Source organism: Xenopus laevis, chromosome 2L, assembly GCF_017654675.1.
Source record: "Xenopus laevis strain J_2021 chromosome 2L, Xenopus_laevis_v10.1, whole genome shotgun sequence".
Lineage (NCBI taxonomy): Eukaryota > Metazoa > Chordata > Amphibia > Anura > Pipidae > Xenopus > Xenopus laevis.
Window position 1 is genome coordinate 43,048,112 of NC_054373.1, and position 13,803 is coordinate 43,061,914.

The window sequence follows — 13,803 nt, forward strand, 5'->3', positions numbered from 1 at the left end:
CAGAAACCCAGAACAGCCAATCAGAAGTCCATAATTCCAACTTTACTATGTGAGCGCTATGGGCTATTGAACCATGATGGATTTTGGCTATATAATCCTCATGGTGACTGGATAAAAGTCTGGCATTTGGGCCATACTTTCTCTAAAACCTATATGTGCCATACAGAAAACCAGACCATCCTGTTTTTATCTTTCAGCTTTCATCTATCTTTAAAGACAAAAAAAACTATTTGAAATGAGTTATGGTTGTATTTACCATGATTTTTTGTTGAACTTCTCCCCATAAAACCTCTTATTGTAAAGGTAAAAGCTTCCAGGAATGTGCAGAATAAAGCCCTCAAGCTGTTGGGAATTGCAAGTCTCAGCTTCTGCTTTTGTATATTTTTGTTGCACTTCTGCCATTGTGATGGATTCTCAAGGTGAAGTTTGTGATGCTTTTCATATACCTGCACAGCCAGTGTCCAATTTTTGTTAATGATTTAGAATAATATAATCTGCTTTATGCTTTGTGTTTAAGAATGAGATGTTTTGAGTAAAAAGGCATTATCGGGTCTCTTACTAATATCAGGGAGGTATTCTTGTACTATTAGCTAACTCTGCAAGAGATCCTTTGCAGCACATAGATTCTATTAACATTTTGGTCCTTATTGCAGACAGTGGAACCCCACCCAGGTCTCTGGCTCACAGAGCAGCTTCACAGACTCAGCTGTGGGGACGGTACCCAGGCTCTGCTCGTCTCATGTCTCAGCTGCCACCCCATGGAACACCATTGGTTTACCCTACCCCAAACAACAGTATATTCCTGTCAAGAGCTCCATATTATCTAGACTATACACATCACTGGCAAATGCCAGAGCAATTGTCTATGCAAATCCGGACTCATCGTCGAGGACCAGAAAGTCCAAGAGAGTCGGGCTATTTGCCTGACGACCCTGGCAGTGATAGTAGTTCTGGACCGTGCCATGGCTCTTCCAGTGAGAACTGTACAGATATAAGCCTGCACTGTTTGCATGGCACCTCTTCTTCCTCAGTTCACAGCTCTCATAGTAACCAGGAGGATTCTTCCCCACCAGCACTTGCCTCTTATCTACTACCTCAGGGTGAACTCCCAGCACTGAACCCCCTTCTGTCTCAGCCGGCTTCCTACACCAGCCACGTACATTTTCACCAGCACCGCCATCACCACTATCGGCGAAACCAGCCCAGTCTGTCTCACTCTCACCCCCACAGATCCAAGAGGAGGACCAAGGTTTCTAGGGCAGATCCTGGTTATTACAGGGAGCACAGACATATAACTGGAACTAATGGTGAGTCAAGATCACATATGGTCCGCAGAGAACCCAAACCTTCATGTTCAAAAAGTTGTTTTGACCCCCGGACTAATAGGGAGCACATACGGCAGCATCAGTCCATTCCACAGGCTGATTCAGTAGCGCAGGGCTCAAGTGAACCTGATGAAGCCACCTCCCTTAGGGGCTCAAGAACCGACCCGCCAAGTAGGACTTACAGAAAAAAAAAATCCTCTGCCCCTTCTCACCTTCCACTGTTGTACAGCCCCCGATACAGTGCTCAGATGTGTGAAAGTACCCACCCAAGATGGGCAGAAGAGGTTAGACTTCTACATTCCAGGGTGAACTCACACCGAGAAAATACAGCAATGATGCACCTATACCATCCACCCCATCACAACCAAGGTAAGTAATAATTTTAGGTATGTAAACCTCAAATGTGTTGCACAATTATTATCTTTCACGTGCACATTTAAAAAAGCCGTGTGTGCTGAGGCATTGGTTAGTTGAAATAATGAATTATGTGTTCTTAACACAATAGGGGTCATTTGCTTACCGCAGACGCAGTGTGCAAAGATCCCATACAGATGTGATTACAGCAGGTTTTTTTTTACCTACAATGTAGCATTTTTGGGGTCTGGGTTTTTTTGGTACAGGGTTTGTTTCTCCTTTAGGGTCAGTTCACATGAGCAAATTCGGGAGAACTGCCTTTGCGTGTCTTCCTGTCCCCTATAATGAAAAGTCACCTGCGATAAAGCACAAGCCGTGCTTCAAGGCGATCAGTCACATGGCTACTAATCGCCTCTTCTCCTGGGCAACAATCTCCCCGAACTGCCTTCCCGTCCGCTATAATGAAAAGTCGCCTGTGCTAAAGCACACGCGTCGCTTCGTTCTCCGAAGTCGCCCGAAGTTTCCTCGTGAGGCAACTTCAGATGACTTCAGAAAACGAAGCGTTGCGTGTGCTTTTTCATTATAGCAGACGGAAAGACACGTGAAGGCAGTTCAGGGAGATTGTTGCCCAGAAGAAGAGGCAATTAGTCGCGAGGTGACTAAATCTCCCCGAATCTGCTTGTGTGAACTGACCCTTAAGGGTTCCCATGCCTCAATAGGAGCACTTGATTGGGATCAGGCGTCAGGCAGTGGCACTGAGCACAACTTAACAGAAGTGCAAGGAGCAAGGCAAGTATCTTTGATGTATAGGGTTCCCCACTGACTGAAGACATTTTCAGGGCTTTCCAGCTCTTGGAGAATGACACTGTATGCATCCCATAGTTGTTCCATAAACTCATACCAGTACTTGGTATCACAGCATTATTTGTAAGCAAGTGATGTGACTGAGGCATAACATGCACATTACTAATAATGGATTCTTACAGAGGCTTGGAAACATCAGGGAGACTGTTATTTGGCATGCATGATGGGAGGGTCATACAACGGTATGCCATACTAAGATATCAGTGGAACCCATAAGTTCACCGGGGACATAGTTATCCTTTGCATGGACACATCCAGCCCTAATTCAGCCCGAGTTCAAAGCCTGTGGGCTGGTTGGGCTCCTTAATGGATATAACAGTCATATGAAGAAGTTTGGGAACCCCTCTCAGCCTGCATAATAATTTACTCCACTTTCAACAAAAAAGATAACAGTGGTATGTCTTTCATTTCCCAGGAACATCTGAGTACTGGGGTGTTTTCTGAAGATTTTTAGTGAAGCAGTATTCAGTGGTATGAAATTAAATCAAATGTGAAAAAGTGGCTGTGCAAAAATTTTGCTAATTTGAATGCATGTAACTGCTCAATACTGATTACTGGCAACACCAAATTGGTTGGATTAGCTTGTTAAGCCTTGAACTTCATAGGCAGGTGTGTCCAATCATAAGAAAAGGTATTTAAGGTGGCCAATGGCAAGTTGTGCTTTTGTTTGACTCTCCTCTGAAGAGTGACAGCATGGGATTCTCAAAGCAACTCTCAAAAGATCTGAAAACAAAGATTGTTCAGTGTCATGGTTTAGGGGAAGACTTTAAACTGTCAGTTTCAGCTGTAAGGAATGTAATCAGAAAATGGAAGGCCACAGGCACAGTTGCTGTAAAACCCAGGTCTGGCAGGCCAAGAAAAATACAGGAGCGGCATATGCGGAGGATTTTGAGAATGGTTACAGATAACTCAAATATCACCTCCAAAGACCTGCAAGAACATGTTGCTGCAGATGGTATATCTGTACTTCTTTCTACAATTCAGCACAATTTGCACAAAGAACATCTGTATGGCAGGGTGATGAGAAAGAAGCCGTTCTGCACTTGCGTCACAGAGTCGCTTGTTGTATGCACAAGCTCATTTAGACAAGCCACAGTCATTTTGAAACAAAGTGCTTTGGACTGATGAGACAAAAATTTAGTTATTTGGCCATAAGAAAAAGTGCTTTGCATGGCGGAAGAAGAACACCGCATTCCAAGAAAAACACCTGCTACCTACTGTCAAATTTTGATGGAGCTTCCATCATGCTGTGGGACTTTGTGGCTAGTTCAGGGACTGGGACTCTTGTTAAAATCGAGGGTCGGATGAATTCAACCCAATATCAACAAAATCCTCAGGATAATGTTCAAGCATCAGTAACAAAATTGAAGTTATGCAGGGGTTGGATATTCCAACAAGACAATGACCCTAAACACACTTGGAAATCTACAAAGACATTTATGCAGAGAGAGAAGTACAATATTCTGGAATGGCCGTCACAGTGCCCTGACTTGAATGTCATCGAAAATCTAAGAGATTATTTGAAGCAGGCTTTCCATGCTCGAATTGGAGAGATTTTGTATGGAGGAATGGTCAAAAATACTGCCATCCAGAATCCAGACACTCATCAAAGGCTATAGGAGGCGTCTAGAGGCTGTTACGTTTGCAAAAGGAGGCTCAACTAAGTATTGATGTAATATCTCTGTTGGGGTGAACCAAATTTATGCACCTGTCTAATTTTGTTATGATGCATATTGCATATTTTCGGTTAATCCAATAAACTTCAAGTCACTGCTGAAATACTGCTATTTCCATAAGGCATGTAATATATTAAAAGGAAGTTACTACAGGTACTTTAAAAGCTCAGCCCATGATAAACAAAACTCCAAAGAATTAAGAGGGTTTCCCAAACTTTTTCATATGACTGTATACTTTCAGCCTCCCTGAGAGATCTTTACATAGCATAATATTCCAGCCCATGAACAAATAGTACAGTAGATAACTAACTACATTGTCTTCATGTTTTAAGCCTTGTTCTTGCTTTCTGTGCCTGTGTTAGTGACGTGTAATACATGTATAGAGTTGGGAAAATGTACTTAGCTGGGACATACATAATGGTTTCATTAGAAACTTCAGCTCTCCATATTGGGGGCAACTCGTTGCTGCTTGTTGCTGTCTTAGTTTCTGGCTCCCTTGTGGCTAATATTAATATTATATCTTGTGTTGTAGGTGCTATGGAGGAGATGGAAGCAGTGTGTGAGCATGCAGTGTAACTCCAGGGCATATGTTCATGTGTGGCATAACCCAACAGTACTGGATGCAGTAGCATGGGCCACAAAGCTCTCAACGTTTTGTCTCCTTCCCCAAATTTCCAGGCCCCACCATGACCTCCCAGATTACATCAGACTTGGTTCCTGTCCTGGCATAATCTATGCACCTGCTACAAGGTCCCAAAACATCTAATCGGAGCTTTGGCATGTAGGTTTGGGTTTCTTCCGTTCATAACTCCCTGTCTGCTAGCACTTTTATATTGATGTGTGATATCTATCATCTTTTTGTGCCTTTTCATGCATGCTTTCCCCTCTACTATATGTCCATAATAATGAACAGTATTCTCATTACATTCTGTTACACGGCTGCCAGTTTCATGGATCCTGGGTGCTGGCACTACCTCACTTTATCCATGTTTAGAGTATTCCCCCATCATTTTGTTTGACTCCCCTTCCCCCAGCTGTCTATTTCATGGCTGCCCCCCCTCTGGAACTGACTCCACAGCTGTCTCAATTTATTCCCTGCTGAGTCAATGTCTTTGCCTCTGTCTGTCTCTCTCAATTGGAATCCTGTCTTGTTCTATACTGTACCTCTGTCACCAGCTGTTTTTTCTCATTCTTTGTACCACTCTCAACTCTTTTTGAACCCTTTCCTATGACTAAATCTGTCTGTTCCACTGTGATTTCCCCCCAGCTCTCTCTCTCTGTTCCCTGGTTCTCTTTTTACCATCCTTTAGTTTTGTTTGCGTCTCTCTGTCTTTCTGCTTTGTCTTTCTGTGTGCCTGCTTCAATCCATCCATGCCTCTCTCACTAACTGGTAAGGCTGGCAGTTGAAGGCAGAGCAGCTCTAGGGGTCCTATGTTTGACATCCCTAATTAATGTCACTCTAATTGGCTCTCTTTTTCCCTAAAAGAGGGAAGTTTCCCAAAGGCTAATAAATTGCCCCTCCTCATGTTAAAAGTATGAAATGTTAGCGTATACAGTATATACTGGAGAGTATCAAACACAATCAGACACTTGGCATTTCACATTTTGGTTGAAGTAATATAATGCAGATTTTGTAATGAACCCTGTTTGGTGTTTGCATAATAATGACTGACATAGACGGTACAGGTATTGGACCTATTATCAAGAATGCTGGGGACCTGGAGTTTTCCAGATAGCTAATATAAACGTCATACCTTGGGTTATTCACCTTTGAGTTAACTTTTAGTATGACGTAGAGAGTGATATTCTGAGACAATTTGCAATTGGTTTTCATTTTTTATTATTTGTGGTTTTTGAGTTATTTAGCTTTTTTTAGCAGGTCTTCAGTTTGCATTATAAATAATCTGATAGCTAGGGTCCAAATTCCCCAAGCAACCATGCATTGATTTGAATAAGCGACTGGCACGTGAATAGGAGAGGCCTGAATAGAAAGATGAGTAATAAAAAGTAGCAATAACTACCTTTGTGGCCTTACAGAGCATTTGCTTTTTAGATGGGGGTCAGCGACGCCCATTTGAAAGCTGGAAAGAAAAAAATAAAATAATGAAAACCAATGGAAAAGTTGCTTTTTCATTGGTCATTCTATTACATACTTAAAGTTTACTTAAAGGTGAACCACCCCTTTAAGTCTACTAGAAAATAATTTTAACATTAAATAAACACAATAGGCTGGTTTTGCTTCCCATAAGGATTAATTTTATCTTAGTTGGGATCAAGTACAAGGTGCTGTTTTATTATTACAGAAAAAAAGGAAATCATCTTTAAAAATTTGGATTAATTGGATAAAATAGAGTCTATGGGAGAAGCCTTTCAGTAGTTTGGAGCCTTCTGGATACCATACCTGTACCACTGTTTGTGCCCTAATGCTGCACTCACTATTAGAGGCACATTTATCAAGGGTCGAATGTTTAGAATTCATATGAGGTTTTTTTTTTTAAAACTCCCATAAACTTGAAATTCGACCAATCGAAACGTATTAATAAAATAGAATTTTCTCCGATTCTATAAATAGAATTCAGGAATGTCAGGAAGGCTGCAAACATCACCAAATTGATCCCAGGACCTCTCCCATTGACTTATACAACAGGTTTAAGGTGGCGAATGTTCGAATTCGAGTTCTTAAAGGGCCAGAGTATGATAAATCATGAAATTCAAATTAAAACTCGAATTCAGTTTTGAGCAAAAAAAAAAATTCGGAAATTCAAATTAGAATTTTCATTTCAACACTTAATACATCTGCCCCTTAATGTAGAGATTAGTGATGTGCGGGCCAGCCCGATACCAGCAGGTCGGGCGGGTTCGGGCCAACCTTGCACACTTCTTCGTGGGTGCGGGTTGAGCTTTTCTCCTGCTCTCCACGCCCACTACCGTCAAAAGCTGGCTTCCGATTTCCGGATTTTCTTTTATAGATGATGCGCCTGCTCGCCCCGCCCCTTTTGTGACGTCATTGGCATGGCAGGTCTATAAAAGCAACCCGAAAGTGTGGATGCAGGTGGGCTAAGGTAGGGCTAGTTAGGGTCGCTAGTCACCAGTAGAGATCACTTAAAAATGATGGGACATGTCTAGAAAATCCCACACGAATTACCTTTAAATTGTCAGTTGTCAGTGTCAGCCCTGCAACAGACAGGCTGACGTGCCCCTGAATTTTCAAGAGATCAGGTAACTCTATGTAAATAGGAGGTTCGAAACCAAAGGAACCTCTGTACCACCATCAAAACCTACTTTTTGGTGCAAAGTAGTGGATACAGAGCACTGTGCACCAGCAGAAGCTCAGATTAACCCTTCCAAATACAGCACAGGGTGGAGATGTCAGTGCTTGTCAGACAGGGTGCAAAGCGTTTTGGGAAGGCAATGGTGCAGGAGTATTGAGGCAAGAATCTCGTATTAGAGCTCCATAAGGGAGCTGCCCTATGGCTATAAAAATGATACCATGGAAAATTCCCTTAGAAGAAAAGATCTGCTCTAAACAGACATTGCATATTCCTAATGTGATGTTTAATAGAGCAGCAGCTGCTTATAGCTCAGCACTTACTCGCTGATAGGCAAGATCTGCCAGCTGTGATTATTCATGCACCCCTTTCATGTCTTAACCAACTGTACTGAAAATTGGCATCAGGTTAGTTAATGCTTAGCTTCTAAGCATTTTAAAGGCTATCGGGCCTTTATTTTGGCATCTGTCGGTTGGCATATCTTAAACTACCCCCCTTCCCCTAACACAAAACAAAAATTAAATATTAAGGGGGGGCACCATGCACAGTCTTTCCTTGGCTACCCGTAACCCATCTGCTCACTTGTTTGTGCCATGCAGTAAAGTTAAAGCTGTAGTAGCGATTACAACAGATCCCATGGTCTAAGTCCCCTATCCCCAGGACCCTCCCCAGTTGCAGGGTCTGCTGTATGGTAGTTACGCTACTGGCTGCTGTTATGTACAGTATAGTTTATATGCGAAAAACTATAAACTAAGTCTCAGTGACGCTTCGACTAGACCTGTAAAGTAGTTTTACATTTAAATAGACAGGTATGGGATCCGTTATCACAGAAAGCTCCGTATTACGGAAAGGCTGTTTGCAATAGACTCCATTTTGTGTAAATAATCCAAATTTTTAAAAATGATTTCCTTTTTCTCTGTAATTATAAAACAGTTCCTTGTACTTGATCCAAACTAAGATATAATTAATCCTTATTGGAATCAAAACCAGCCTATTGGGTTTATTTAATGTTTACATGATTTTCTAGTAGAAATAAGGTATGAAATTACAGAGCATCCATTATCTGGAAAACCCCAGGTCCCGAGGCTTTCTGGATAACAGGTCCCATGCCTCTACTTTTGTTCATATTTATTTAAATGGTACATTTTTGCAGCGCAGTAACATGGCAACACATTAGCAATTAGCTATTATTTTCTAGTACAATTAGAATCATGAAAGCAAGTATATGTTTGCTTGCTATTGGTTACTGCACTCGGTTTGTACCCAGGTTAGTACACCAAGGTCTGTAAACCATTATAAATGGGAAGCATTTGTTGAATGACTAGGGCTGCCAGAGCAGTTTTGTTCAACACAATTAAAACCACTAAGAGCCTAGGATCCATTGTGTGCAGACTTTCATTTTAAAGAAAAGAATGCATGTTCTTATGCTGTGATACATTCCCATCATAGAGACCTTATTATAGGCCTGATTTTCTGTGACCACAAGCCATAGAATATTTAAGGAATGTTAATGCGTCACATTGTCAAACCTTATATGGTTTTTGCTTTACCTCTCCAGGGAGCCTACCTGTAATGGGACCTCATCCTTCAGAGCACTTTTCCTGGCCCCAGAAGAGTGGCTGTAGAATCTCTGTGGAGCATCTCAAGAGCATTGCTGTCCATCACCTGTATGACCTCTGCAAGCAGTTCTTTCTAAGCCGGCAGAACATCAAGCTTTAAACTTTTGTCTGAGAAATGTCAGCTTTTCTCTAAATCCATTCCTAAACCTTCCACGAACACCTTTGCTTGGAGAATGATTCCAGGGTAGACCCCAAACATAGTCATCACCAGCGAACAACAAGATAAAACAATGCCTTATTCAAGGGAGTTGCCCAATTGGATTTCACTTTTTACAGTTTTATATGGATTCATTTGTTAAGCTAAATAGCCAGCCTGATGATTCATGTTCTTCACTATTCCACACAACACTTGCTGTTTTTCTACCTGTAATTTGCACTTCTTAATAATTCAGTTTTGTACACCGTCCTTGTAGGAAAGCCACATTGAAAGCCACGGTGATCTTAACCTATAATGCTGCCTCTGTCCAGAAAGGTCTGGTATGTGTAGTATAAGGAACAAAGCATGGCTTCCCTATGGAGCAAAGGAAGATCCTAGTTAGAAGATGCATTCAAGGGCCAGTAACATCACAAATAAAACCCTTTGTATACATTTAAATAGATTTGTGGGTGTGGTTGAGAAGTCCTATACACTACATGGCCAAAAGTATCCAGACAGTCTTAAAATGACATGTACTTAGTCGGACACTTACGGGCCTATTTATCACACTGTGTAAAAAGTGGAGTGAAGCATTACCGGTGATGCTGCCCAGAGCAACCAATCAGCAATTTGATTTCAACAGTTAGAAAATAAAAGAAGATCTAATTGGTTTCTATGAACAACATCATTGGTAATGCTTTACTCCACTTTTTACACAGCATAATAAATAGACCCCTAACTGTTGAGCTCCAGGCTGTCTCTGGAAGCAATATCAGTGCAAGAACTTCAGTAGGATACATGGGGTTTTATAGGTTATTAGCAGCTAACAAACCCTATGCAATCCTAAATATCAGCTATATGCTATGTTCTGCTAGTAGTTTGGGCTCTTTCTTGTTTTAGCACAATTATGCCCAATGCACAAAGCAAGGTCCATGCAAAATGGAAGTGGATGAAGATGACTGGCTTGCAGAGAGCCCTAACTTCAACACTACTGAGAACCTGTTGGATGAATGAAAACACTGACTGTGAGCCAGGCCTGATCCCCAACATCAATAAAAAGAAGAAAATGCAATTATATTTATTTTTGGCAGTTGAGAGAGTGTTTATACATCTTTTGTACATCATCCCAACTTAATGAGCTCATATCAAAAGGTATATTTTACCTTTACCTTTGGTTTGGGGGATGTTGGATAGGCTGGTGTCAGGATATTTACGGCCATATAGTATAGGATTTATAATAAGCGTATCAGTTGCTGAAGTATAGAGGATTTTGTGGGAGACAAATGTTTTTGTGCTTCTTATTATTATGGTGTATTTATATAGTGCTGATGTATAGACAATATACATCGTCCCTGCTCCATTCGAAGTTCCCTTTGTAACTACTGTGTGTATACTGAGCACAGAAATATATATAACGAAGAAGCGAAATTAATAAATGAGAGGAGCAGCAAGAGCATATGATATAAGGTCTAGAGATAGTTGTATTTCCACCATATAAAGGGAAAGAGTCCTTATAATAATAATAATATATGCATTTTTAATATTAACAAAAATACAATATAAAAATCAAACGCAATAAAACCTCAGTTTGCACCAATAGACCAAACCTGATGCAGTGTCTAAGTATACAAGATGCATACATATTATGGACTTCACAAAGAGCCACATGTGGAGTACTCTAAATATTAATAAAGTTGTATTAATACATGTAAACAGATGCAAGTAAACATCTGTTTAAATATTAATCGAGATGTTACTGCATTTTATTTTAATGCCTTTATGTATTTTATATTAAAGTACATAATACAGTATTTGAGGTGCTGTTTCCCTTTATATAAGTAGCTCCCTATCACTTGGACAATCCTCTGGCTACTCATTCACTAGAATCCCCCTGGCTGAATATTCAAACTCCTTAGGGCAGAGACACATTCTGCAATTCGGGGAGATTAGTTGCCCGGCAACAAATCTCCTCTTCTTCAGGGCAATTTATCTCCCCAACTGCCTTCCCACCAGCAATTTCATTTCATGGCACTTGGAGCGCTTGCAAACTTCGGGCGACTTCGGAAAACGAAGCGCTCCGAGTGCCATCCAACCGTCGATTTCCGTTGATATGGAAATCAGGGCCGCAGGGTTAAGATTTAAGTTATCCTAAACATGAATATCCAAATATTTGGCCACTACAAGTTGTTTCCAGCAAAGCTTCAGCAACAAAGAAAATTGTAGTAATAAATCTATGTGGTTGGTTTTTAGAATGAAAATTTCATACTTTCATGTTCTTGCACCGAAATCCACCTATATGTACTGTCAGGGGGATGTGTTGCCTGTTCAGAGCAGAAGGCAGGGAATAACAATACTAACAAGCAAAGCTTCTACACAGAATAAGAACATTCCTTAAGTCATTTGACCCATTTGTGGATTTTACTGGCCCTTTAAAGGGGTTGTTCACCTTTGGATAAACTGTTAGTATGACGTAGAGCAGAAGTGCCCAAACTACTTTATGATCATTATGATCTACATCCATAAAACCATTGTTAGCACTCTGTTCCATGGAAAATATTACTTAAATATTAAATTAATGAGAAAATGTATATTGTTATATTTAACAAAAAAACTTTTTCTTATGTAACATCAAAATATTAAATATCTGAATGAAAAACATGAAATAGGAGGGTGATATAGACAAGCTATTTGTTGACAGTGTCTTGAGATCTACTGATCACCAGCTAAAGGTCTACTGACAGATCCCGATCTACCTTTTGGGCACCTCTGACGTAGAGAGTGATATTCTGAGATAATTTGCAGTTGGTTTTAATTATTCATGATTTTTGAGTTATATAGTTTTTATTTAGCAGCTCTGCAGTTTGCAATTTCAGCTGTCTGGTTGCTAGGGTCCAACTTACCCTAGCAACCATGCATTGATTTGAATAAGAGACTGGAATATGAATAGGAGAGGATCTGAATAGAAAGATGAGTAATACAAAGTAGCAATAACAATACATTTGTAGCCTTACAGAGCATTTGTTTTTAGATCAGGTCAGTTAACCTTTACTTGAAAGCTGGAAAGAGTGAGAAGAAGAAGGCAAATAATTAAAAACATATAAAAAAATAAATCATGAAGACCAATTGAAAAGTTGCTTAGAATTGGCCATTCCCTAACATACTAAAAGTTAACGTAAAGGTGAACTAGCCCTTTAACTTTGCACCCCCAAAGGTTATATTAACGACATGATGTTACTGCCTGCACCGGACTAGAATCAGTACCCTGCCACACTGTCCAGTAAAGGGATGACCGTTTACAACAGGAAAGTCACAGCATTTAGGGGCTGCTGGAATTGTGCACATTGGGCATCTCTGCTTAACTGAATAATCTTGTACAGCCCTGATATGTCGGAATCAAATGTTTAAGCTCAAGTTGTAAAAAAAACTATATTCCAGTTGCCTTTATTTAGGTGCTATGCCTACAAAACTGTGAAGCCTTTACAGTGTTTGCCAGCCTGTGTTTCCAAAGCTATTGGTAAGACTACTTTTCCCAGCATCCTCCACCAGGATGTTTGTAACAGGCTGGGTGTTGTAGCGCAGCAACAGCTCGGGAAACAAATGCCATTAATTGCTTTTGGCCTTTCCTTGTGCCTCTCACACACCAAATTTCGATTTTTAAGCTATTGTGCCTCTGTTCTTCCTTGTAGAGATTTGTATAAAATATATATTTTTGTATATTTGTAAAGGTATTATATTTATGCATAACAAAGTTCTGTGAAGAACCAATGAAGTCAATTTTTCTATGGAACTGTGTTTTGTGGTCATTCACGTTAATAACGGAAATATTGGGTGCTAAACAGAAGCACCAACTAGAATCCAGCATGTACTCCTCCCTGCCTTATTGTTAGTATCACTATTATTAAAACATTCTATCAACCACCAACACACAATGTACAATAGAAGGGTGTACTACTACTGTACCTACTACACACGGATTCATACAAAAGGTAAAGAGGGCTCTGCTCAATAGAGCTTACAATCTAAAAGGAGAAGGGGGGAGAAACCTTAATTTTGCATCACATGTTGCCACAAAGGTTGTGTTAAGCTTTAAACCATACTGTCTAAATAAAATTCTGAGAGTAGGACATTCTGTGCATAGGCCTTGGCCTATATCGTCCACCTCAAAGCAAGGTCACCCAAAAAGTGGAGCTTTAAATGTATGGCCAGCTTTTGGTGGACCCAAAATAAATCTGGGAACCAGCCTCGGGGCCCAAGATTTGGTTTAAAACTATGCACCTTATTTCTTCAGGAAGGGCTTTTAATGTATTAAAGGATATAATGGAGAAACTAAGTATAACGTGGAAAAGAAAGCATGTTTTGGTTGAGAATCCCTGTTGAGTTTCTCAAGTACCAAAAGCCTGTGACTTATTTGTGAACTTTACCATTCCTGTTATTTCAGGGGGAAGTTCAAGATATTTACAGGGTGGGGACACGTGTCTCTTATTGAAATGTTGCTCAGTTTTTCTAAACGCTTTTGCCATTTTACATTAGTTTCAGGTTACATGACATTCACAGTTTTTA

The 13,803-nt window shown here is 40.4% G+C and overlaps 1 protein-coding gene across 1 annotated transcript in view; it reads left to right on the forward strand.

The window, feature by feature from the left end:
- The window catches only part of rnf43.L (ring finger protein 43 L homeolog), a 58,885-nt gene extending 47,897 nt beyond the window's left edge, over positions 1-10,988 (forward strand). Inside the window, exons 8-10 of the mRNA XM_018246222.2 lie at positions 654-1,694; positions 4,752-5,000; positions 9,047-10,988. Coding sequence (XP_018101711.1) covers positions 654-1,694; positions 4,752-4,795 — 1,085 coding nt within the window. The 3' untranslated portion in view covers positions 4,796-5,000; positions 9,047-10,988. The remainder of the gene's footprint in view (positions 1-653; positions 1,695-4,751; positions 5,001-9,046) is intronic.
- The last annotated feature ends 2,815 nt before the right edge of the window (positions 10,989-13,803 follow it).